General features: G+C 45.0%; 1 protein-coding gene across 7 annotated transcripts in view; it reads right to left on the bottom strand.

Moving 5' to 3' along the window:
* Ntm (neurotrimin) overlaps positions 1 to 23,007 on the bottom strand; it is a 921,649-nt gene that overhangs the window by 3,524 nt on the left and 895,118 nt on the right. For 2 of the 7 annotated variants that reach the window (XM_063256103.1, XM_063256109.1), the window contains exons 5-9: positions 17,176 to 17,310; positions 15,106 to 15,226; positions 10,904 to 11,055; positions 7,544 to 7,579; positions 2,571 to 2,603 (exon numbers count right to left, since the gene is read on the bottom strand). In XM_063256103.1, the coding sequence (XP_063112173.1) occupies positions 2,571 to 2,603; positions 7,544 to 7,579; positions 10,904 to 11,055; positions 15,106 to 15,226; positions 17,176 to 17,310 (477 nt within the window). Of the gene's footprint in view, positions 1 to 2,570; positions 2,604 to 3,128; positions 5,597 to 6,704; positions 6,737 to 7,543; positions 7,580 to 10,903; positions 11,056 to 15,105; positions 15,227 to 17,175; positions 17,311 to 23,007 lie in introns of those variants that run through there. The other 5 variants (XM_063256104.1, XM_063256108.1, XM_063256105.1 and 2 more) reach the window with 5 other exon arrangements.

Raw genomic sequence — 23,007 nt, 5'->3', positions numbered from 1 at the left:
CTGTAGGCACATGGCTTTCCTATTTCATCTCCATTGCTCTTCTGAACACCCCCACTCAGCTTTGAAGCCCATACCCTATTTGGTTCCCGCATGCTCTTCCTCTCCTACCCTGTCATGGCCAAGAAGATGCCTGGTGGTGAAAGAGATGGAGGGAAAATCCCAGCCCTGAGAGCATTTGGAGGCTCTCTCGTCTCCTGCTCCCTCCTCCTTCAGGGCTGACAAGGAGGGACAGAGGCTTGAGCCAGGTACAAAACCCAGCAGGAGCCTGGCTGTGTCACCATGAGAACAAGGGCAGAACACCTTGTTCCAGACCAAGGCTTCTGTAGCTTGAATGAGGCCCTGCATTGGCCTGTTACAAGTCCAGGTGGCTCTACCAGGCTCTCTATCTGGCACCGTTGTTCTGCTGTACTTCTTGTGATTCTTCTGCTTGGAAACACCCAGGGAGGCTCTAGGGACAGGTCCTAACCCTCAGTGCCAGGAAACATCTATGGAGAGCAGGAAACAGCTACCAGAAGCCTGACAACACACACTCATGCTTGTAGCATTGCCCTGGAAATGCCCAAGGTGTCTCCTTGCTCCTCCTACCTAGGCCCAAAATAGCTTCCATGCCCCCTCTGCAACCACTCCCACCTCCACTGCACCCTCGAGCTCCCTGTGCTCTTCACAGGCAGCTCCCCATGATCCTGCCTGTGCCATGGCACAGTCTAGAAACCATGTAGGGTGAGCTGGGCAGAAGCAATGATAAAGAGAGGTAGCCCGGAGGCAAGGGGCTGGGCACAGCCTCCCAAGGGAGGCTACTGGGGCTCCTAGGATACATTTTATACGTTTACACCATTACTAGGGTAATAGTCTTCTTTTGCAAGTATTCTGCTGCTAAGCTGAGTCCTAGACCCCTCCCTGCCCAACATTGTCCAGCTTTGTGGTGGAATGTGCCCTACACCTTCCCCCTCTCTGTCCCATCACCTCTCTTCCCTACCACATTCCCGTGTCCCCCTCTTCTGTGTAACATGGGTACGTGTGTGGCCAGCACCCCCTAGACATGTCTCTTCCCACTGTCACACATGCTGCCTCTCTTCCTCTCATTGCTTCTGTTCCTTGTTCCAGCCCCAGGCGTCTCCTCTAGGCAGACTTTTTGGATTGGCTCAGCTATGTCCCCTCAGTACCGCATGCACCCCATTGTTCAAACAGCGGTCACCCTGCCTTCTAGTTCTCTCTGTCTATCATGTATTGTCTGTGCGGTGCCATTAATTTCTTAAAGACCAATTCTGGGTCTCATTGGCCCATGGCAGGCGGCCAAGGGATGCTTGTTATGGAAGAGGAGAGAAGTCTGCTCATGCTAATCTGCCCATATTTACTTTATGCTTTTCTTTCCCTTAATATTATGCTTGGAGAAAAACAAAACACAATGGGAAATAAAACCGAAAACTTCCTGCCATGTTTTCTGATTTGCCTCCATCCCCCCGTTTCCAGATGCCTCTCTCGGATCTCTTTTCTTGTTCAAGTAGTGAAATCCCTGAAAATCCTGTTGCCAAGTGAATGTCTATTGAGTGGCAAAGCCACGGGACAAGGGGTTCTAGCAGAACACTTGCCATATCTGTCACAACACCTGATGGCTCTTATGTAGGAGGTGAGGATTATTATCTCCTGTCCGGTAGGTGGCTTTCCTGGTTTCCCATGAGTCCCGTCTCCAAATGCAGTTCTCTTCCCACTAAGCTGACTGCTTCTCTGGAGCTTCTGAGAGTGAAGAGAAGATGGGGCCACGGAACCTGCCCCACCCTGGATAAATACCACAGCGGACGCCATGAGAGGAGGAGTTCTGTCCTGGCAGGCAGGGGTCGCAGTGTCCTAGGTTCAGGCCTCCTTGGGGCCAGTGCTGCACAGAATGACAGCTCGGCCCATCTGCCTGGTGACACAGCCACACAGATGAGTCCTCTGTTCTTCATCTAGCCATGCCTCCACTCCACACTGGATGCTTTTATTGCCTGTCTCTCATTAGAGAGCTGTATTGGCCTAAAGAGACTAATTACCAGGACACTTAGGGTCCCAGAGAACTGTGATGAGTGTCAATTATCCATCGGAAACATCTGGCAGGAATGAAAGCCTCAAATAAGACACACTTTATTCCTAGCCAAGTGACTCACCCCAGAACCACCCCCTTCCTCCCATTCCGCCTCCCTCTCCCCATTTCCCTTCCAGTTGCAAGTTAGAGACAGCAAGAGAGAGAGGTTTACAAAGGGCAGCATGCAAGGCTGAGGCCCTAGAAGATCATCCCCTGATGGCATCCATGAGCAAAGAGACAGCAGGCGTGGCATGAGTGGCCAGAAATGGAGCTCTCTGGGCCCTGACAGGTGCTCATTAGTGCTGCCAGCAAAGGTGAGTTAGACCCGTGCAAGTGGAAGCTGCCCTGGGCAGGTAGTAGGTCCTCGGGAAGGGGTTAATCTAAACTGACACAGACAGTCGAGGTAAGGGGCGTTTTCCCAGCTTCCTAGGCTAAGCTCAGAGAAAAAGGAAGTGAAGCATTTCACAGACAGTGTCCGCACAAAGGCAGCCTGAAAAATAAATATACCAACCTTTCCAAGGGGTCAAGGCTGTAGTTTTCACTTCTAAAAGAAATTAAAAACAAGCCACTGTTAAGGTAGGAAGCAGGCAGAGCCATGCCCTTTGCACTCAGGAGTTTGAAGCATGAGCCAGCACGCATGTCCCAGGAGTTTCCCCAGGCCTCTCGCACTTTTCTCTTGTTGAGATGACCACAGACCGGCACACATAGTAACCCTCTTTGGCTTCCTGGGAGCAGATGGAGGTGAACTAGAGTCTGAAGAACGGTGCCAATAATGGGCAGATGGAAGTAGAATCAAAATAGCCACTAGTCTGGCAGAAGATGTGGCCACACTATTGAACCCTGAGGTGCTGAGTTAACCTCTTTGTGAACAATTTTCTGAGCTGGTCATCAGACTGTCTCCTAATTTGCTAAAGTGTCTACATGTTAAGTATGTAGCTGACTTATATTGCAGTGGTCTAGATGTAGCAGTTCATGCTGGGTTTGAAAGTTTCAACTTGGACCTATCTATGCATTTGAGAAGCACTGGTGAATTAGCTCCCCTAGGCCAGAGGAGACTGAGCTTCTGGTGTTTTCCCTCACCAAATGCATCCAGCGATATGAAGCTGACTTTTAGGCTCTTCTCTCTGGGGCTGATGGAGGCTGACCTTACTGTGTAGCCGTGCTCCTGGGCTGCCCTGAAGAGCTGTAGCGGCTAGCTTCTCCAGTGACTAACTACCAACTTTGCCTCTCTCGGGACCCTTGGTGTTTTTCGCCTTTTCAGCTGACGGCAGAGGCCTTCTCTGCTCTTAGTTTTTGATCTCTTTCCTTGGTAGCTAGGGGCCTCTACAGTTGCTCCCTTTTGATGTAGAAAGGGTGAAAATGGTACAATAGCCTTTCATATGGAAGCAATACATCAGCAGTCTGGGTTTTTGTCCAAAGGTCCTCACACATAGCAAGATGACCCAGATATGACCCATCTTAAACATGCCTATGATGTTTTGTTCAAAAGCAGATCAGCGTCTACCATGAAAACGCTCCATTTAGTCTTCAAAGCCACCTGATATAGGATGTTTTGTTAAATTTAAGTGGACATTACCAATCCTGAGAAGCCATTCTGAAGACCTAAGAGGTGATCTCTGGCTTAGTGCTTTGTTACTGAGAGGAGATACAGTGGACAGTCAGGGTGGCAGAGATGAGGCAGGATGGTGGTCCATGCTGTCTGAGGACTGTTGGCAAGGACAGGCCTCAGGACACGGACTGCTCTTTAACCAGAACAGGAGGTGAGCAGAGGCCATTGTCATAAATCGGCCATTGTGTGTATCCATAATGTGAGTAGGAGGAGACAATTGGAAGGAGGAAGACATTCTGAAAAGAGGCTTGGAGGGACAAAGCAGCCACACCACTTTCACCCTCAAACACATGGAGTGCTGGTTTAGACTGAGTTAGAGACACAGAGAAGTTCCCACCTGGAAACTGGGGATCAACTGAGGGTACAAGTTTGTGCTCTAGATAACAGTGCTTCTCAGCACAGAAAAGATCTGAGAACCACATCAGCTTAATTGTTCCTATCTAGCTTTTCTTTCTTTCTCACTCTGAATCTCCAACGCACTCAATATAAAAGGTCGATTCTCTTTAGCACTGACAAAGGTGAACAAGAACCTCACACTCGCCCTTGACCTCAGCTAGAATTTATTCAGTGGCATTCCAGACAGCAGTGTTGGAACCATTCAGGTTAAACACAGTATGCTTCTGTCTCTGCTTATAACACAAGGAGAAAAGGAAGGCAAGACGGGCTTTCCACGTACTGGAAACCCAGCATGCTGCCTCCGTCCAGGCCCTGTGCTTGGACATAAGGAAGAGCTGGGGATGCTGGTGCTGTCTTCTATGTGTCACTTGACACGCTTCTGTCAGGCAGTGCTCCAGACCACAGTCTATACCAGAGCCAACCCTAGCCATAAGCTCAAGGCTTGGGTAACATCTTGGGTATGAGAACAGAAGCAATCATATATTTTTTTCTTTACCAAAAAGTTGAGTGAAGCAGTGGTCAAGAGAACAAAACAGAGAGAACTACAGAAGGAGAAAGGACAAATGTTCACAAAGAATTAAAAGGAAGGTGAGGAGAAAGAGGGAGAGGAATGAGAAAGGAAAAGGCTGAAAGGAAAAATAGCTGTTTACACATTACGTTTCTGAGACTGTCAATAGTGAGTGGCTCTGGCTCAATCCATAAAATGAGGTGGGTTTTTTTTTTTTTTTGCCAGAAAAGTTAATACTTACAGGTGACTCCAAGTACTCAGATAAGTTCTAATTCTAATACCAAGGCAGGCCATGTAGTGATAAACACCAATGGGCACACACCCCAAGATATTGCATCTTCTAGCAATTGACAAGGCACAGAAATGGGAACTGTAGGGTGCCTTGGCTGCTTGGCCCACTTAACAGCCTCCAGTCCCTGCAGGGAAGAACTGGTCATCTCATGGGCTGCAGCTGTTCTGTCCTGATATCCAGTTTACTCTCCTCCCCTGTTCATTAATAAAATGTCTTGGTGATTACTCCAAGATTCACAAGCATTAATCAACCAACTTTTTCCAGCACTTGGATACCATCAAATTCCACTGAGCGCTTAGGAGACAGAAGATGAAGCGCCGGGGATGGCAAAGGAGCCCTGTGGAGCCGCTGAGCTTGAAGTGTGGCCTGGCACAGCTGCCTGTGCAGAAGTTCTGAGCGATGGAGACACAGCCCTGAGCCCTTATTTATCACTACGTGTGTCCTGTACCACCAAATATTAATACGGGAAGGTGACATGCAATCTGTCGTGTTTGCAAAACGGAGGCAGAGAAATACTTCAAGGGTGGCAAAAACTGCTGAGAAAGAATGAAATTCTCTTATCAAATTCCTCCTAGTCCTTTCCAATATTGGGTAGTGAAATAGCTTTGAACATCTCTTAAAGCCAAGGGTTCCCTATCAGTGGAAATCCACGCATTCGTATAAATCTTTCTCGTATTTCGCAGATAAGATGAGCACAATCTGGAGATCCTCCCTGAGGAAACAGGCAGCTACCTATTTTATTGGAGACAAAAAGAAGAGGGGAAAATCAGCACAGATGAATTAGAAAATGTGCCCAGGTGCATGGTCTGTTTGCTCTAAAATACTCCTAGTGTGCAGACCACCTGAGGTGTGCAGATAACTACAGGAAACCAAACAACTCGATGCCCACCTTCTGCACCTTCCTCCTGCCCCATCTGCCACACCCAACAAGGAGTTTGCTGGGATGAGGCACTGAACACAGCCAGGGAGTAATGGAACATAGCTGGCATAGAGGCATGTTCCCTCAAACTGGTCAGCTACAAAACAGGCAAGGCAATCTATTGTCTCCGCAGATGGAGTGGACGGTTGTCTGTGTGGACACCAGGTACCATGGTGTGTTTGCTTTGGACTTTGGCTGGTATTGCTGCTGATGGCGTTGGAGGGGGATGACTGTTCCCTCAGTCGTGTACACTTTAGTGTCAGCTAGTTAGGGATCATGATCTGTTGATCAATGCTGTTTTTCCTCTGAGAATGAGGTTCTCCAAAGTCAGTGTCTGCTAAAGAACTTCTGGAAGCTCATGGGTGGAATCAGCTCTCCCCCATGCGGCCCCTGCTTCCCTTACGCCGTGTACATGAGCTCCTTTCTGATGCTATTTTAGCTGTGTGAATTCGCCTCCTGCAGGCGTTCAGCATACATAAGTTGAATCACAAGTTGAATCTGAACAGGTCCATTGACTTTCCTTTTCCTTTTTACTTCTGTTGTGTGTTCCTATTTGTGGCTTTTTACCATGGTAATATACATCACTGAAGTGTACAGTAGGACTAATGTAGCTCTGACACTTCTCCTGATAAAAGTATTTTTCCTCATCTGTCAAACAGCTTCCCAAATAATTCATTTCTTTCTATCTCCTCCTCCACCTCCCAGTCCAACTGCCATCCTGCCATGAATATTGACACAAATAGAACGTAAACAGATAAACAGAAGGGAGTGGAGGAAGGTAGGAAGAGGGAGACTGGGTGATTGCCCTGGGAGGTCGGGGATACCTCTTCACCCACTAGCTGCCTTTGCTGGGTTCCTGCTGGGGTCCACACTCACCCTAAGTGGGGAAGATCAGCACAGAGCAGAAGTTTTATTCCACTGCTCAGTACAGTACCATCATGGCCACAGTGAACCTTAAGAAAATCAAAAGAGGTGAGTAGAGAGATGAGTGAAGCAGGAGTCCCGCGTGGGCAAGGATTTCTAGTGGAAGTGTCAAGACAAACCAGGTAATGAATCTATAGTTGGCTCCACAGGGGGCCTGGTCCTTCAGTTTGTATCTGGAGGTGCTACACACACCTGTGTTCAAAGCCTTCCTATGCATTTTCTGTTGAAAGTTGACACAACTCTGTGAGGTAGATGAAGCATATCTAGCTCATGTTATAGAGGAGGAAGTCCAGGTAAGCTTTAGTGAACTTGTCAAAAACAGACAACTCCTTGAGGTCAGGTTCTGAGCTAGAAGTCAGTGGTGCCCAATATGGATCACCATGTGCCAGGGGTTATCATGGGACACCACACCTGCCCACCCCTGCTCCTGCAGAGAGCCTTGGAAATGGAAAGATTCATTGCTGGAATGTCTGAGAGGTAATGCATTTGTGCTTGATTCTGTTGCTGAGGGGCGACTCCCAGGTCTGTTGTGAGAACAAGGCAGTGGGGCTTGTCTTCCCCCACATTCTGGGTTTTGAGATTTTGAGGAGGGTTTATTGTCTTTCTGTCCCAGCCCTCCTAGTACAGTATAGCCAAGGAATGAGCAGAGAGAAGAGAGCTATCCTTGCACATTTTGCCAGATCCCAAAAACCTCCTTAAATAGCCCTATACCACCATCTTCCAAACCCATGGACTAACAGGACTCTCAGGTAATGCACAAAAGGGTATTGGGAGGGAAAGGGGTTCTGGGATTGAGGGGAGAACAGAAAAAAACATAAGGCGTGGGGGATACTGACCTTGCAACAAAGTTGAGCTTGTGGGCTCATTTAGTTCTAAGTCGGGTGAGGGACATACAGGAGAGAAAAATGAAAACAAACACATATATTATATACAGTAGCTATATATTTATCATATATAGTTTGTATACTGCCTTTCACAAGCACTTCTGCAAGAATGGACAAAAAAAGAAAACACAATAACCAAAGGTGGCAGGACAAGACGCAGCAAGATGAATACCAAAATGCGTGGGTTTCCACACCTGGATGGGATGGCTGGGATGGGAGGGAGCTGCCCGCTCTGCTTATTCGGCTGACAGATTCATGTCTAGTGGGTACTGATCTGAGGCACTGATGCAGTAACAAAGATCCAGTGGCCCCTTCCTGAGATTTCCCCGATAGCCTCACCCCCATGTGTCATGTTGGAAGACCAAGTTTAGAATTTATGAATGAACCCATGGCACCATAATAGGAACATGGCTTTCCTGGAACCACTGTGATTCAGGAAATGAGGATGGAAGCCTCAAGTTCACTGACCACTATGCAAGCCCAGAGATCAGCTGGCTCACTTTGGGAAGGACCGCCCTATCCCTTTGGGCTTAAGCCTCCCGCCAAAGATACTGCTTATAATGAGCATTCCATACAGGCAGACTCCTCCCTTTTCAGGAGGCGTGTCACATGGGAAGGGGTGTGCATTTTATGCACAAGTTGGTCACAAAATGATGGTGATGCAGTTGGTTTTCAGCAATGACACTGGAAAATGGAATTCGCTACACATGTTGCACATAGTCACAAAAAGCAAACCTGCTCTGCAAGCTGCTCACGCCTAGTGGATGATTCGTAATGGAAGAGATATGGAGAGTTTCTGAATAATTTCATTGATGGTGAACCTCAATAGTGAACTTAGGAGCCACAGCAATGTCTGGAAAGGATTTGATGAGAGCCCATTGCTCAGAAAGTCTCCTGTCCAGGGTAAGCTGCATGGAATGGTGACACCCAAGCAGCATTCTTGTGATATGCTACTTGGTGAGTGTGTCTCAGCTGAGACTAGAACGTGGGATTGGTGTCCGGTTGACCCAATGAGGAGGTGCTGCACACCTTAATCTCCAGTTTGGAGATGTAGTATGTCACAGCTCTGAGACCACCTGTATTAGATAATGTCTCACATGTACTACATTCGTCTTTTATTGACCCCATTCTAAACTTAACGGACTAGGAATAGGCATTATCACTTTTTAATGTGTGTTAGAGAGAATCTTGGACTCCAGAAAACTGTAAGTGACAGTAATGTCCCAAAAGGTAAATGCTGTCATATCACTGGGGAGAGGCCAAGAGGGAAGCAGACGTCATGGCCACGTTGGGTGGACTGAAAGAACACTTGTGAGACACTGCTCCACTGCTTTCCACGTTACACATGCCAGCTCTTTGACTGCTTACTGCTATTTCACCTTGAGTTGGTTTAAGGGAAAAGGCTGGGGAGTCAGACAAGCCTTATTATATCGATGCCAAAATCACTGTATGGATCTAAATCAGGAGAACGCAGAGGGCAAAGCAGGAGGAAGACTCTTCCAAGTAATGAGGACCACCTTGGTGCAGAGCAGCCTGGAAAAGGGTGTGGGAGAGCTCTTGATTTTCGAGAAAAGAAAGGGGCAATCATTTCTTTCTAATCTGGGCTCCCTATGTATAGAGAGACATCACAAAAAAAAAAAAAAAAAAAAAAAACCAAAAACAAAAAACAAAAAAAAAAAAGGTCTGAAAATTATGTAAGGCACTCATGAACAGCATTGCCCCAGAGCGTTCAGAGAGGAAGAAAATGTTCAAATGGGAAGGGGAACATGGGATGGGAAAGGGGAGAAAGAAGGAAGGGAAAAGAAAAAAAAAATGAAGAGGAAAGAAGGAAAAATACAAACAACATTTTTGAAGTAAAGAAGGAGGGGAAGAGGAGTGGAAGGGAGGGGAGGGAAATGAGAAAAATAAGAATCCAGTTGCATCGCATCCAGGTATGAATTCCTGATGATGAATGTAATCATTACGTGTACATAAAAAGTACCAAAAGTGCAATTTTTTTTTTTTAAAAAGGCCTAATGAGTGTGAAGGACACCCATGAACATCATTGCTTCAGAGAAGCTAGATGGATCAATCAGTTTCACAGCTCTTTCCTGAGCTGCAGGCTCTGAGATCAGGGCAGGTCCCCCAGGTGAAGCTGAGCTGGAATTTACATGCTGGGAAGGCTATCAGGGGCGTGTGATTTGGAAGCAGAGATGTCAGGAGGCAGCCTACACTGTTGCCAAGGCCATGTGCCAGGGCAGAGTGGACAGTGAAGCCCTGAAAGCTATGAGATTATCTTGGATTCCTCAGAATAAAAAAAAAAAAATATGTTTGACAATTACCTGTCAGATTTGTTCTCTTCCCCTTCCCATCAAATCAAAGAGAGTTTTGTAACAGAGAGGTTATGGATAACAGACTTGAAACAAGCCCCGACACACTGAACTTGGTGAGGTCTGAGGGGTTTGAATTAATCATGTGTTCCAAGAGGAGGATCTGTATCATCTATCCAGGAACTGAAGCTCCTACCAGGTGGTTGGAGTCATAAAGAATGAAACCCTGCTATGCACAGGCATTTACCAGAGGGCTGGGCACCTGGGGACCCACCACAGAGCCTGGGTACCTGTTTCGGGCACCAACACACTTGCCAGACATGAAATGAAGGCTGAGCACTATGCATTATGATGTGACTAGTCCCTCTGTGGATGTTTAAAGGAGTCATGGATGAATGGCTGTGAATCTCCTAAGATGATGGTTTGGATGGACACATGTTTTAATCCAGCCACACAACATCCATTGATCAAATGGGAAACTTGGAAAACCCACATTTTCTGTCTGCCTTCTCCTTCTGTAGCTAATACTATTAAGGATCCACAGGTCTGTGATTCTGTTTTTTTTAAATAAAGTTTTTCTTATAATCCAATGGATGGGGGAAGTTTCAGAAGAAGGAACATGTTATATTAACCAAGGGAAGAAAGTACTGAGGTAGTACATATTCCTCTCTGGGTACCTTATAGTTACCCAATTATTCCCAAGTCAATTTAAGAGATATTACTAAGTGAAGACAAATGACATTTTTGGCATCCACAAATTTTCATCTGTTTCAGGGCTTTTTTCATTGGAGATTGAAATGGATGCTCCTTTTCATTCTTCTTTCTCGACTCCTGACATTTACCTTCACATATGGATATCCCCCCAACTCTTCCTTTGGTCTTTCCTTCTCCCCTTCCTAACTCATGTCTGAGACTCGCCCTTCAAGACCCTCCTTTCCAGTCCCTCCCCCATCAACCTGACCCCACTTCAAACCCTTGGGGCCCATTCAGGGCACAGTCTCACCAAATAGCGTGATGCTGGCATTGGTGTGACCCAATTTGTTGGAGGCCACACAAGTGTAGTTTCCATAGTCATGTTCAGAGACATTGAAAAAGATGAGTTTTGAGAGAAAAGGTCTGTTTTCCACTTTGACTCCCTTCTTTCCTTCAACCAGTCTAAGACAAGAGACAAAAACAAAAGGAGAGAAAAACAGATGGTCAGTTTCTCATGCAGGACAAAAGTACACCTGGGAATTACTGATTTTCCCATTTCCCCTGCCCCCATCAGACATCATCATGACCACTGTTCATGCCTGTGTGTAACTCTGTATGTTCACACATGATGGCATGGGAGATTTCCCCAGTTTTATATATGTAACTAGATATGCTCTAGGCAGGAGGTCTCACCTCTCTATCACCATATTTAAGTTCCCTGAAGACCCATGCATCCTTCTATCCTTGCTTTGTAGGCCTTCCAGTCAAAACACAACAGTCACACTATACCAGCACTGTGACATTATAGCAGTGTCACTTGTGCAGCAATTCTCCTCAAAAGCGAGGGTCTTTGATGCTGATGGTAATCAAGAAGGAGACGGCAGTGATGATTGTGATGATGATGCCAATAACCTGGACCAGGGAAACTCAGCCTCCTGGAGAAGAGTGACTTATGGAATTTTCTAGCTCCAGGGTAGTAAAATTTCTTCCTAAGTACTGGAGGCTTCATACAGATAAGGCATAATTTTTGGCTGTGAAGAGGAGAAGATAATCAGGCATCACTTTCACATCCAGGGACTCTGAAGGGCTTGGGAAGAGGCATCTTCCAAGAACATCACAGGAGACAAATCTGAGACGAGAACTCTGCAGATCCAGGACAGTTGTCCTGACCACCCCACCCCAACACACTCGCCAGCAGGCCCCTGTGCCAACCAGCTCCTATTCATCAGAGGGGCTGCCAAAGAAATGCCACCCAGCCAGTTGATGTGGGCAGGGAATCTGAATAACCTAGAGAGCCATGGATTCCACTCCAGGCCAACAGAGTAAGGGGAGGCAACCAGTGAGGGTAAACAGGGAGCATCTGTTTCTCTCCTTTTCAGGAGATGTCGGTGACAATTTCTATTACATTTCTGAACCTACGTAGGAATTTGAGACCAATATCTGCTCCTTTTGAAAACAAAAAATATCCTTTTAGAAAATGGGCTTTAAGTCAATCATTTGGTTTCCTTGAAATAATATGCAGTGTTTGTCTAAAAGCTGATCCTATGGGATGAGAAAGAGAAACAGGATGGGGCAAAATATCTCCGTTTAGGCTCTGGCCTGGAGCAGGACTCAGGAAGTCTACAATGTCAGGGTGGACGCTCACCGGAACAGGCTCAGAAGACAAGCACCAGGACAGTGGCTCCTGCTGGAATCATCAAACCCAGAAAGTCAGTCTTCCAGGCAGAAATGAAATCAGCAACACAGTGATGAGGAAATGCTCTGCTGAATGCAAAACTCTGTTCAGTGTAATGTTTTTCTCTGGTTAGACAAAAGCATTCCTGCCTTTCCTACGGTCACGGCATATTTTTGGCATAGAGACAACTGCACTGTGGTTGTCATTATCAGAAGGCTTCATTTCTGGGTGTTTACAGCATGGCTCTATCCTTCTCCAAAACTTATGGTAACCTTGATCAGAAGAAAGAGGCAGGTCCTGGCTTAAATTCTCACCCGACATCTGTCACAGTCACTGGGGAAGGCAGAAGGTTGGTTTGAGGGGCATGACTTGCTCTTTTTTATGGAGATTTTCCTCTTTTGAGCCTTCATCCTCTAAGTTAAGGACAGTGAGCTGGCCTGAGTCCATAGGCTTCATTAAAATGCTTGCAAAATGGGAACAGAATGAGTTATTCTACCTTCCTGTGGGGCCAGAGGCCACTTCTGCATGTCCAGTTTGTTATACAGATGCTCATCCTCTAGGGGGTGCTGTCTGAGGGCAGCTCAGCCTGCCAGCAGCTGGAAACTTCTTGGCCATCCAGCCAGTGGTTGCCATTTGCCTTTGGGATGGAGAGGAAACCTTCACATCCGAGCCCAGCTGTTAATGGGATGTCGGTTCTGTAGTAGGGTAGAGACTTACCCAGAGCAGATTCCTTCTTGATAGCTCTGAAAAGTCTTTAGCTAAAGAGTGCAGAAGGGAAGCAGCACTATGCAGCACTTTGCCACTCTGGCATGACACCATCACTGCTTCTCCATGCATTAACACCTCCCCACCTCCATACCGTACAATCAGACTTCAGTTTCTACACGAAACCATAGACTTTTCAATGCCTAGTGTCCCTGCTCTGCACCAGGGACAGCACGGAATTCCATCTTCTCTGCCTTTGGTGGATAACACATCTAACAACAGCAGAGTGGTATCAGGATGAAGCCAATGCCCTTGAGGACAGTGCCTGCACGCCATGGAGAAGCCTTCCGTTTCCCTCACAGTCTGCTTATCCCACACCCACAGGAGGTGGGCTGTGCTTCTCATGGCTGTGAGGTAACCGTCTCGGGCCTGCCTGGAGGAGTTGCCTGGTGGCCCTGTTCGGACGGATTTGACTGATGGTAACAAAGGACACAGAGGCAGAGATGTTCATGGCCATCTGGCTAGCAGGATGAGAAGTGACTCCATTCCCTGGAGGGCGCTGGTAATGGATCCACAGATGAGCCGCCAATGGAACATGGGGCCACAGGGATGGAAGGGGAGCAAAGGAGCAGTGGTCAGAACTCAGCAGGGAAACATGCCCCATGCCCTCTGCCACTGGCTGGACTTCCTGTGTGCTCCTCTAGGGGCTGAGTCCTAGGCAGCCAGCCTAGGACTACACACTAGGCAGAAATGTCTGTGCCTTGTATGGACACTGGCCATTTTCACTACATTTTCCTCTGCACACTTTGAGATCTTGCTTTTCCTCTACATTTTCCTCCTATATTTCTCCCAATAAAGAAATGGAATAATAGGATGCAGCTGATTAATTTTCACTAATTGAGATAATTGAAGGTTCAAGAACAGACCTTGCAGTTATTTCATATTTGTTTGTTTGTTTTTTTCTCATCCTGGACCTTCATGACTCTGTTTTCTTCTTAGCACAATACATAGGGCAGGAGAGAGGGAGAAGGAATTCTGAGTGCTTCAAAGAAGGACAAAAGTCAGCTCAGTTTCTTCTCATTTCTTTGAGTTTGGTTTCCCCTTTTTGCCTCAGGTCTTTCATCAGTCAAATAGGCTGGATGAATACAGCGCACTGTCCTAAGCTGCCACAAGGAGCCTTGAACCATTAGAAACTACTGCTCCTCACTGTGATAAGCCCGAGTCACTTTGTCCACACTCGGAGCCTGACAGGGCTCACTGAGCACAGCCTGTGGGGCAGGGCAACACATCGTGCACCGGGAGGGGACTTCACATTGCTCTTCTCCAGCTGTCTTCCCTCCCTCAGCTTCTCTGCTCCCTTCTCTCCCTCCTTCTCCTCTACCCAAATCCAACAGAGCTCTGTTGCATCCCCAAAGCGACCACCTCCATTTTCATGGAAGGACGTACGTTTATTAGTTGCTCATTCAGCTGAAAGTCACTCTTTGATAACAGTAGTTTCCACAGGGTCTGGATGTCCCCACAGCATTTGATTTTCCCTGGACCATCACCAGTGACTCCACAGCACATTCTCCCACAGTGGCGAGCAAGGGAACAATTCCACTCTCTTCCACTGCAGAGGAAGAGCAACCCAGGTCGCAGAGGGAGGGCAAAGCCAGGTGACAGACTCTCCACCCAGGGCTGTCAGAGTCTGGAACAGAAGCAGCTCTTGGGGGCCGCAGCTGACTCACCAGCCACTCCCAGCGCCTGGAGCAGAGTGAATGCCTTGGTGCCACCCCTGACTGTGTTAAAAACAGCTTCTGGCAGAACTTGTTGTTTTCCTGGCCTATGAAATATTTAAAGGCCTTTACATGCTCCTGGTGGCCTTTGTTTTTGTGATTTTTGCATTCCTAAAAAAAAACGTTACCTTTCAGGCCTGGTAGGTGGCAAGTGGTAATTCTGCATGGCAACATTTAAAACCTCACTGGACTTCATGAATTTAGGAAGAATCTATGTCACCATATTGTCCCCTGCACAGGTATGGCAACTTCGAAAGAAGATATTTTATAAATTCATTTGTGAACATCTGGAATCAGGAAACTGGAGATTTTCTCTTCCTGGGGAGGGGCTGAAGGAAGGAGTGGAGGGGACCTTACCGTTTGTCATCCTTGTACCACTGGAACTCTGCAGAGGGCACTGCTGAGGCTTCACACTGCAGCGTCCCCTTCTGTCCCACAGGGACGCCTGTGCCCTTAGCTTCTGAAATGTAGGGAGGATCTGCAGAAAGATGTTCCACAGCACTTGAAAATGAATTTTAACCTGAAAAGGCCTCCCTCATTCATGGATTTTGTCTCTTTGCTCTCTGCCCTACTTCTGCTGACTTGCCTTGAGAAATTACTACAGAAATGATGCTGGGATGAAAACACTTTGAATGCTTTTCTAAAGGAAAGCATGGTCTTCCTAGCTAGTATCATTTCTGCTCTCCTGGGTAGAAAAGTAGGATGAATGACCATCTCTTTAGGAACAATTCCTGTTTTAACATTTTAACTTTCATACAATGATTCTACCCTTTCAACCCTACACTCCTTGGGTTGACAGCACCTTTAATCAGTCTTATAGAATTTCTGTGCCCTCAATTCTTGACAAAATATATGACTTCACCTACTCAACCATTGAAAGCTCAGTTACTAGCAATGATATTTATAAGGAATGGCCTGAATGATACACAGATCAGTCATTCTTTTTAGTGTTCTAAAATGGGCTGGCAAATCCAGCCAGACCAAACTAACCCCACAAACCTGGTCTGGACTTTCTAAGTCCACTAGGCTACCTGTGAGACTCTGGCAGTTTGCATTGAGAGGCATTGAACAAACAGCCTAATGCACTTGCTGGTCGGTTTATGGCAGGCTGTGGCACTCTTCACTGTGTCCTGGGGTGCTCGATTTGTGGAGACACCAAAGAGAGTTTTCTCTAGTTTCTCAGTACCAGTAAAATGAGTGTTTCTCTTGAGAAAACAATTTGTTTTTATCTTGTGTACAACACAAATCTTAAGTAAATGATGTTTTTTCTCTTTGCTTTACTGGTGCAATGCCAAATTGTGGACCTGTACCTAGCAAGCTGGTGGTATATATTTCAATATGCTGAATTTTCCCTAGCTTTGCCTTATTTTTCTTAGTAAGTTTTCCTTTGCTTCTATTTCTAAACTTTCAGGTTCATCATTATAAAGTGTGAACCATCCTACGTTCCTTTAAAAATAAGGTTAAAATATGGCATTTTAAAAAGACAGTGTTGTTATGATGCCTATTTCCTTGTTTCTTAAAGTATTTCAACTTATGTTCAAATAGGAACAGAAGCTGAAATATTAAACCGTGAGAATTCTCTTTGGCACGATGCCCCTCCCTCCCTTCACCCACCCAAGCATTGGAGAGGAGAGGTTTCTTGATGCTAAGATAGTTCTAGGGTTCCAGGTTGTCATAAGACCTCTTGCTATATGTATAATACAGAAACCTTAGAAAGTCACAGGAAACTCAGTCAGTGAACACAGTAAGGATCCCCAGGAGAAAGAGGGGAAAACAGGTTAGAAATCTATGTAGGATCAATGCAAGTGAGAAGTTGGCTGCCTGAGTAAGGAGAATAAGAGGTCTGCCCCAGTGGTTTCCCAAGTGCGGATTCTGTACCTGTCGTATACAGAAACGTTTTGTGCTATGTTCTCTAGTATCTGTACCTGTAAGTGTTTGCACTTAAATTCTGTTGAATTCTATGTATATTCACATTTATAATTATGCAGGGATGAGGTGCAGGAACCCTATCCTTTACAGACATAATAAATTTTCTTCATCCATTCTAGCACATGAAGCTGGTCCCACTACGGAGACACATGATCTAGGGAGCAGAGGTTTCCATTACATGAGTGAGTTATGGGGAAACTTTGGATTTGATTATGCGTTTATATAAATTATGCAATGAATGTCACTTGATCATCTTGACCATCTGATCATAATGCCATGCATGTCAAACTTGGCCTTGTAGTAAGTGATTTTCAGCCTACTTTTTGAAACATGGTGCTTCTCTGACATCTTGAGGTATCACAGTGTGCTTTCGACTCCTGCTCCTGAGAGCAGACTGTAGAAGTGGGGGACTCCAGGTCTGAGTCCACAGCTGGCTCTTATGGCCATGGTGGCCAGCCAGCCTCATGCATGTGAAGGGCAGGGGTGGAGGATACTTACAGTTCACAGTGACCTTCACTCTCCGCACCACGGGCGCGGCCACGTCGTTGGAGGCACTGCACTCGTAGTCTCCTGACTGCTCCCGGGTGATGCCCTGGATCTCTAGGTACTCATCTTCACTCACAAAGCCAACAGCTGCAGAAAAAGCAGTGTGGTATTGTGAGATGGGAGGGCAGAAAAGACTGAAGGCATAAACTTGGAAAGCAAAGCATCAGATGGTTACAGCTGCAGAGAACTGTGTCGCTTGTAAGTTTAGGCTCTGAGACGCTACAGGACTCTCCCTCCATGGCTCTCCTGCTCCTCTATCCACCAGCTTGACCTTGGGTCCTGGGGGACCAGTTGAGATGTCTCTGCTCTCAGATGAAGTAAACACAGTGTAGAGAGCATTACCAGGTTCTGAGCAAGGGATCAGTGATGGACCCTTCCTGCAACCTGGACCTCATCGGGCCACACAGCTCTAGGCTTTGAGTTAGGTGCTTCAATGCTTGCTGATCACAAGTCCTATTTAGACACAAACTTGAGTGTAGAACTTTTGACTGCCTCGTTGGGCAGGAATCAATGAAAAAGCCACCATAGCATTCTCTCTCTCTCTCTCTCTCTCTCTCTCTGGGTCTCTTTCTCTCTCTGTCTAACATACACACACAACACACACACACAAATACACCACAAAGGCAGTGTGATAGATTATGTTTAGAATAAACAATCAGGTGGATAGGCAGAACTAATTTTTCTAAACTTCAGCCTGTTGGATCCCTTAATTGCAAGACCTACGTCAGCAATGGGGACACTAGAGCTGATGTCTTAGCCAGAACAGAGAAGAAGCAAAGAGTATGAAGGGCCGGCTGCAAATCTTACAGTCACTCATTTATCCAAAGCCTCAATTTTTCTAGTGAAAAATATTTGTGAAGACCCCCTGCTAAGAAGATGTTGCACTTCACATCTAACTATAAGCATTCAGTTATGAAAAGAACAATATCCTGAAGTCTAGAGGATAGATGTTAAACTCCTGGCAGAGCCAGGCTGAGTCTTAGCTTCCTTGGTGAAAGAGAAGAACTGGCAGGTAAGCATCCACTCTGGGACCATCTTCCTTTGTATTAAGTGAGGATAATTAGGATACTTTAGAAAGAAATAATAGGGTAGCACTGCTTATTATTGGCCAGTAAGCTTGGCCCTAGTAGCAGAGAAATATTTTCTTGGATCTGAGATACATTCAATGCTAATACCTCACTTTTATTTCGAGCTACAAATTATGCATCAGTGGATGTGTGCAGACGCACACACACATACACATATACGGACCCCTGTAAAAGTGTTCATGGCCAGCCTATTTGTTGATGTAATTGTTAATCCTGTAATCTCCCTGGAGATCTGGACTCAGGTGAAGTGAGGCTACATTCACATGAATAGACGCAAAAAGGATCAAAGGGACATTTCTCCCCTGATTTTAAATCCATTTCATAATGCCACATTTTAACTGGCCCCAATCCCGAGGCTATAAACAGTAATGTGACACAGCAAGTGATGTATGTGGTGTGTTACATTATGGTTGCATTTTTTTACTACAGTGCTAAGGTCCTCATTTTTGAAAACAGTAACAATAGCTCTGGCAACACCAGTGAAACAAGACTCTTGTCAAGATTGTCTACCACTTGTCCAGCCCTGGACTTGTCCAGCCCATGACCTTGGTCATGAGTCTGTGGCATCAACCAACAGTACGCTTCACCTGAGCACTTCTTCACACCATGTGGGACCTACATTTGACACCTGTGAAGACCATCTTTTTCTATTACCTAGTGAAAGAGGAAACAGAACAGCATGTAACTATTTTAACAAACAAGAAAGAGATGCAACAGTTACAAAAACCACCCATCAGGAGCAAGTTCATAACGAGAAAACAGTGTTAAAAGAGCAACCTATACAGATGACCATCGATAGGGACCAACATAGACTCCTACTTCCAAACTGAAAGAACCTTGTAATTCTCTTAGTAGCTCCTATTATTATTGTTCCAAACATAGCTTCATGTGGGAAGAAACACAACCCTTGGTTGAAGGAGTAAGAACAGTGTAAGTGAAGCATTTGTGGTTGTTCTTGTATTGTTGTTTATTTGCTACCAACCACAGGCCTACATTTGTCAGATCTTTCCGTGCTGGAATGCTATAATTACTGTGCAAAACATCTCAGACACCAGTGTCACACTTAATATTCCCATTAATTTTAAATGGTAGTCCTTAGTACATATCTGTGGCAATTGGTGTCATATTTTAATTAGGCTTGCCCTACACCATCTGAAATTAATAATAGCTCGAATAACCAGTGTAATTTATAAATTAACAGTGCTGCAGCATTAGGAAATAAATTAGCTCTGGACAGCTGTTCTGGATTGTGCTCCAGGGCTGTGGCAGTGGACGGAGGCCCTCGAGCCTCTGGGGCTGTGTGGTTGGTACACCACCAAAGCAGAGAAGGAAAAGATGCAAGTCTCCTGCTTCGCACCCCCTCTCCAGCTCAAGACTACACATTGTTTTTAATTCTACCACCCACACATGCTCTTGTTGACACCACTGAGATTTACAGGGACTACTGTTTGATGAACTTGCTCTGTGGATATCCAAAGGGAGAAGAAGAATGTTGGGAGGATTACAATCATAGTTCAAAATTCAGTACACAACATTGTGTTAGGGTAATCCAAGTCAAGAAGTCATCCTGCTTTCAACAGGGACATAGGTATATGAATAGATGTAATTTCAATTACTCCTACCAGGTGATGTCTATTCTGAAGGAAGGGAATCCAGTAAGGTTTAAGGTTTGGGAGAGGCAAAAAGTCTTTACTTACCCAGTTTTCTATTATCAGAAAGAGGGAATATGCAGTCCAGTCATCCTGGAAAAACCAGTGAGACACTGTGTTTCCTAGATCAGGTGTAGACTTATAGAGAAACCACAATGCTGTCATCCTTCACCAGTTATTATACCTCTACTTTCTGATTAAATTGGGAAACTAATGAAAAACTATTTCTATGTATAAAAGTGCTTCATAAATTTCAGTTTTATTGTCACTATTTTCACCCTTCCTTTGGTACGCATTTTTCTCTATGTGGCAAATCTAGGAAGAAAGATGACCACTATACACACAGAATACTAGATTTTGAATCACCAGAAATGAGACTCTGGTACGTACTACTTAAAACAAACAAAACCCACTAAAGGGGAAATGTAGATTTTTTTAGAATTAAAGAATCAAGAAAATCTTTCATGTAACAGTATTTGTAATCCAGATATAAATTAGTGTTTTATCACTGGTCTGAAGAACTTACAAGAGAGTGTTTAAGGGAATAAAAGAACAGCTCAATGGAGCATACTTTATAAGTGCTACAGGATTCTTAAGAGGCATCAGTGTGAAGAGGCGGACCACCTGACAGAATCCGGTGGAAAGGAACTTTTCATGGTCAACAGCTTTTTATTTATAACTATGTTTTGTCCTCTCCTAGAGAAAATGCACCCTCAGGTAGAAAGGACACTCATCTTCTTAAAATATCACCTTCCTGGGGCGTACTCCTCAGACACTGGAGTGCCTCCCTATTTTCTGTAACTTCCCACCGCCTTATTGTTAAAAACCTCTGCAAAGCATTGCTAGTGTCCTCACCCAAACTCATCCTGCATTAGTGCTGCAGAGAAGGGAATATATCGTCATTATGAAGAGTAAAAATGGAGATCAGACAAAGCCAATTCTCTGCCTTGTAGTTTCATAATGATAAAAGCTACGTAACTCTTTGCACTTCCATTTCTCAAGCTACAGAACTCTGAATAATGCTGCATACTTCATGTGTTGCTTTGAAGTACAAAAGATGGGCTGTACTGGGATGTAGGAGGCACAGAATAAATGCTCAGTGAGGTTTAACTACCATGATCAGCATTATCATAGCCACTGACGCGACCACGACTCATATTTTCTTCACTTTGGACAAACATGTTTGTTCCATTCTTCAGACTGCTTTTGTTATCTACAAAGCTGTGTTCTTTCTGTCTACTTAAGCAAATAGTGTTTATGTTTTAATTTCTAAATCACTTGTGAAAAGTCCCTAATTTGGGAGGAATTTTGTTCTTCAAAAACATGTTTAAGTCCTAGCCATCAGGACCTCAGATTGTGAATGCATTTTTGTAAAAATAAACTTTATAAAATAATCCAGGTGATATGCAGTGCTGGGGTGGGCTTTAATCCCATTGGCTTGTAACTCACAGGAATGCAGATGCAATGGTAAACCGGGGGTGCCCAGAGCTGCTTGTGTGCGCCAGAAGTTTCAAGAGCAAGAGAAAGCTCTCTTGTATGCTTGTCAGCCAAAGCACGGGCCAGCCAATACCTCAGTGTCAACCATTCAGAACTGTGTGACAGTAGACTGGGGTAGTTGGAGGCACACAGCGCTGTGTTCCTTGTTATGCTCCGTGGGACAGGAACACTGCCTCTCTTATCTCCAGCTCTCCATTCCTTGGGCTGCCAGCTCTCTTGTTGAACACTGACTTCATGTAATCTGTAAATCCATAGAAGAATGAGCTAAAAGGCTTAAAGGGACGTTAATGGTTACGTAATCCCACAGCTGCTATTTTAGGACATAGTCCTATGGCAGTAGAATCCCCTAGAGTGGCTCTTTAAAACACAGATTTCTAGGTCACACTCCTAGGTACTAAATCAGACTCGCCTGGGACGAGGCACTTTCCTTTTCGTACCAGGGAGCTCCCGCATAGTCCACTTTAAAAAGTAGTGACTTAGCTTCCTTACTTCATTTTCATGAGGAAACACAGGCCTAGCAGAGTCCACAGCCACAGGTCAGCTCAGTGCTAGGCACAACAGTGCTTTGATGCCCAAGTCCACTCTTTTAACTGTCATTGTGTTTTCTAATAGTTTTTTACTGGGAAACACTCTGCTCTTTGGGTCAATTTTTTAGACAATGGGAATCATGTTCTAGATACCTTTGGCAGTTAAAGAACCTGAGAAACTAGTTTAATTAATTGGAAACTTGTCAAATGCTCTTTCATTAAATGGTTGTTAGACAGTCCTAGCCTGACACACTGAATTCAATTTAAAAGCCAAGGACTCCATGTCACTCACAAGTCCTCTTGTTCCTCTATTTCTAAACCATGTCACTCTGAGACTCTCTGTAGCCCAATGTTTACATTGCCTTGCTCTCAAAGCCTGTCATCACTATTACTGTTCCAACACAAAATATTTTCCTTAAAGTGTGAGATTCATAAGTTTTACTGAGTTTTTAGTATAATTTATGTTAATATTGGGGTGAATCATTTCCTTGGAAGACTGTACCCTTAATTTAAAAATGTAGAACAATGGGGAAATGTGATATATTTAAGACAGATTTGTTTAACAGCCAAATTTTAGGGGCCCAGCTATTTCAAAGAGTGGACTACAGCAACCAAAGCAGCAAAATAACGCTGGGTGGAAATGTGACCCTGTACCTCCTCCCAAGTCCATACAAGAGTTTTATATTGTCCAAGGCATGAGCTCAGTGGTTCAGAATCAAAGGGTAAGGAACATCCAAAGCTTTTCAGTTCATAGATTGGGCACTGAAAATCTTTAAAACTGAAAATAATAAAAGCCACGATTATTATTTTTATAGCACCCAGGAATAAACTTGTCAGAGAACAGCTGTAGCTTTTAGAGAAGAGAGAACACAGCTGTCTCCTTGTTAAATACTTTTATGGCATATATTCCTGCAGAGCTAAAATTCTGGACCTCAGAAACTTATATATATATATATATATATATATATATATATATATATATATATATGGAAAATAGAAAAAAATTGAAAATGCTAGGAATTA

The sequence above is a fragment of the Cavia porcellus genome, unplaced genomic scaffold, assembly GCF_034190915.1.
Source record: "Cavia porcellus strain 051 isolate PalLab524CR breed Dunkin Hartley unplaced genomic scaffold, mCavPor4.1 scaffold_9, whole genome shotgun sequence".
In the NCBI taxonomy this organism is placed as follows: domain Eukaryota; kingdom Metazoa; phylum Chordata; class Mammalia; order Rodentia; family Caviidae; genus Cavia; species Cavia porcellus.
This window is presented reverse-complemented; position numbering and strand designations above follow the sequence as displayed.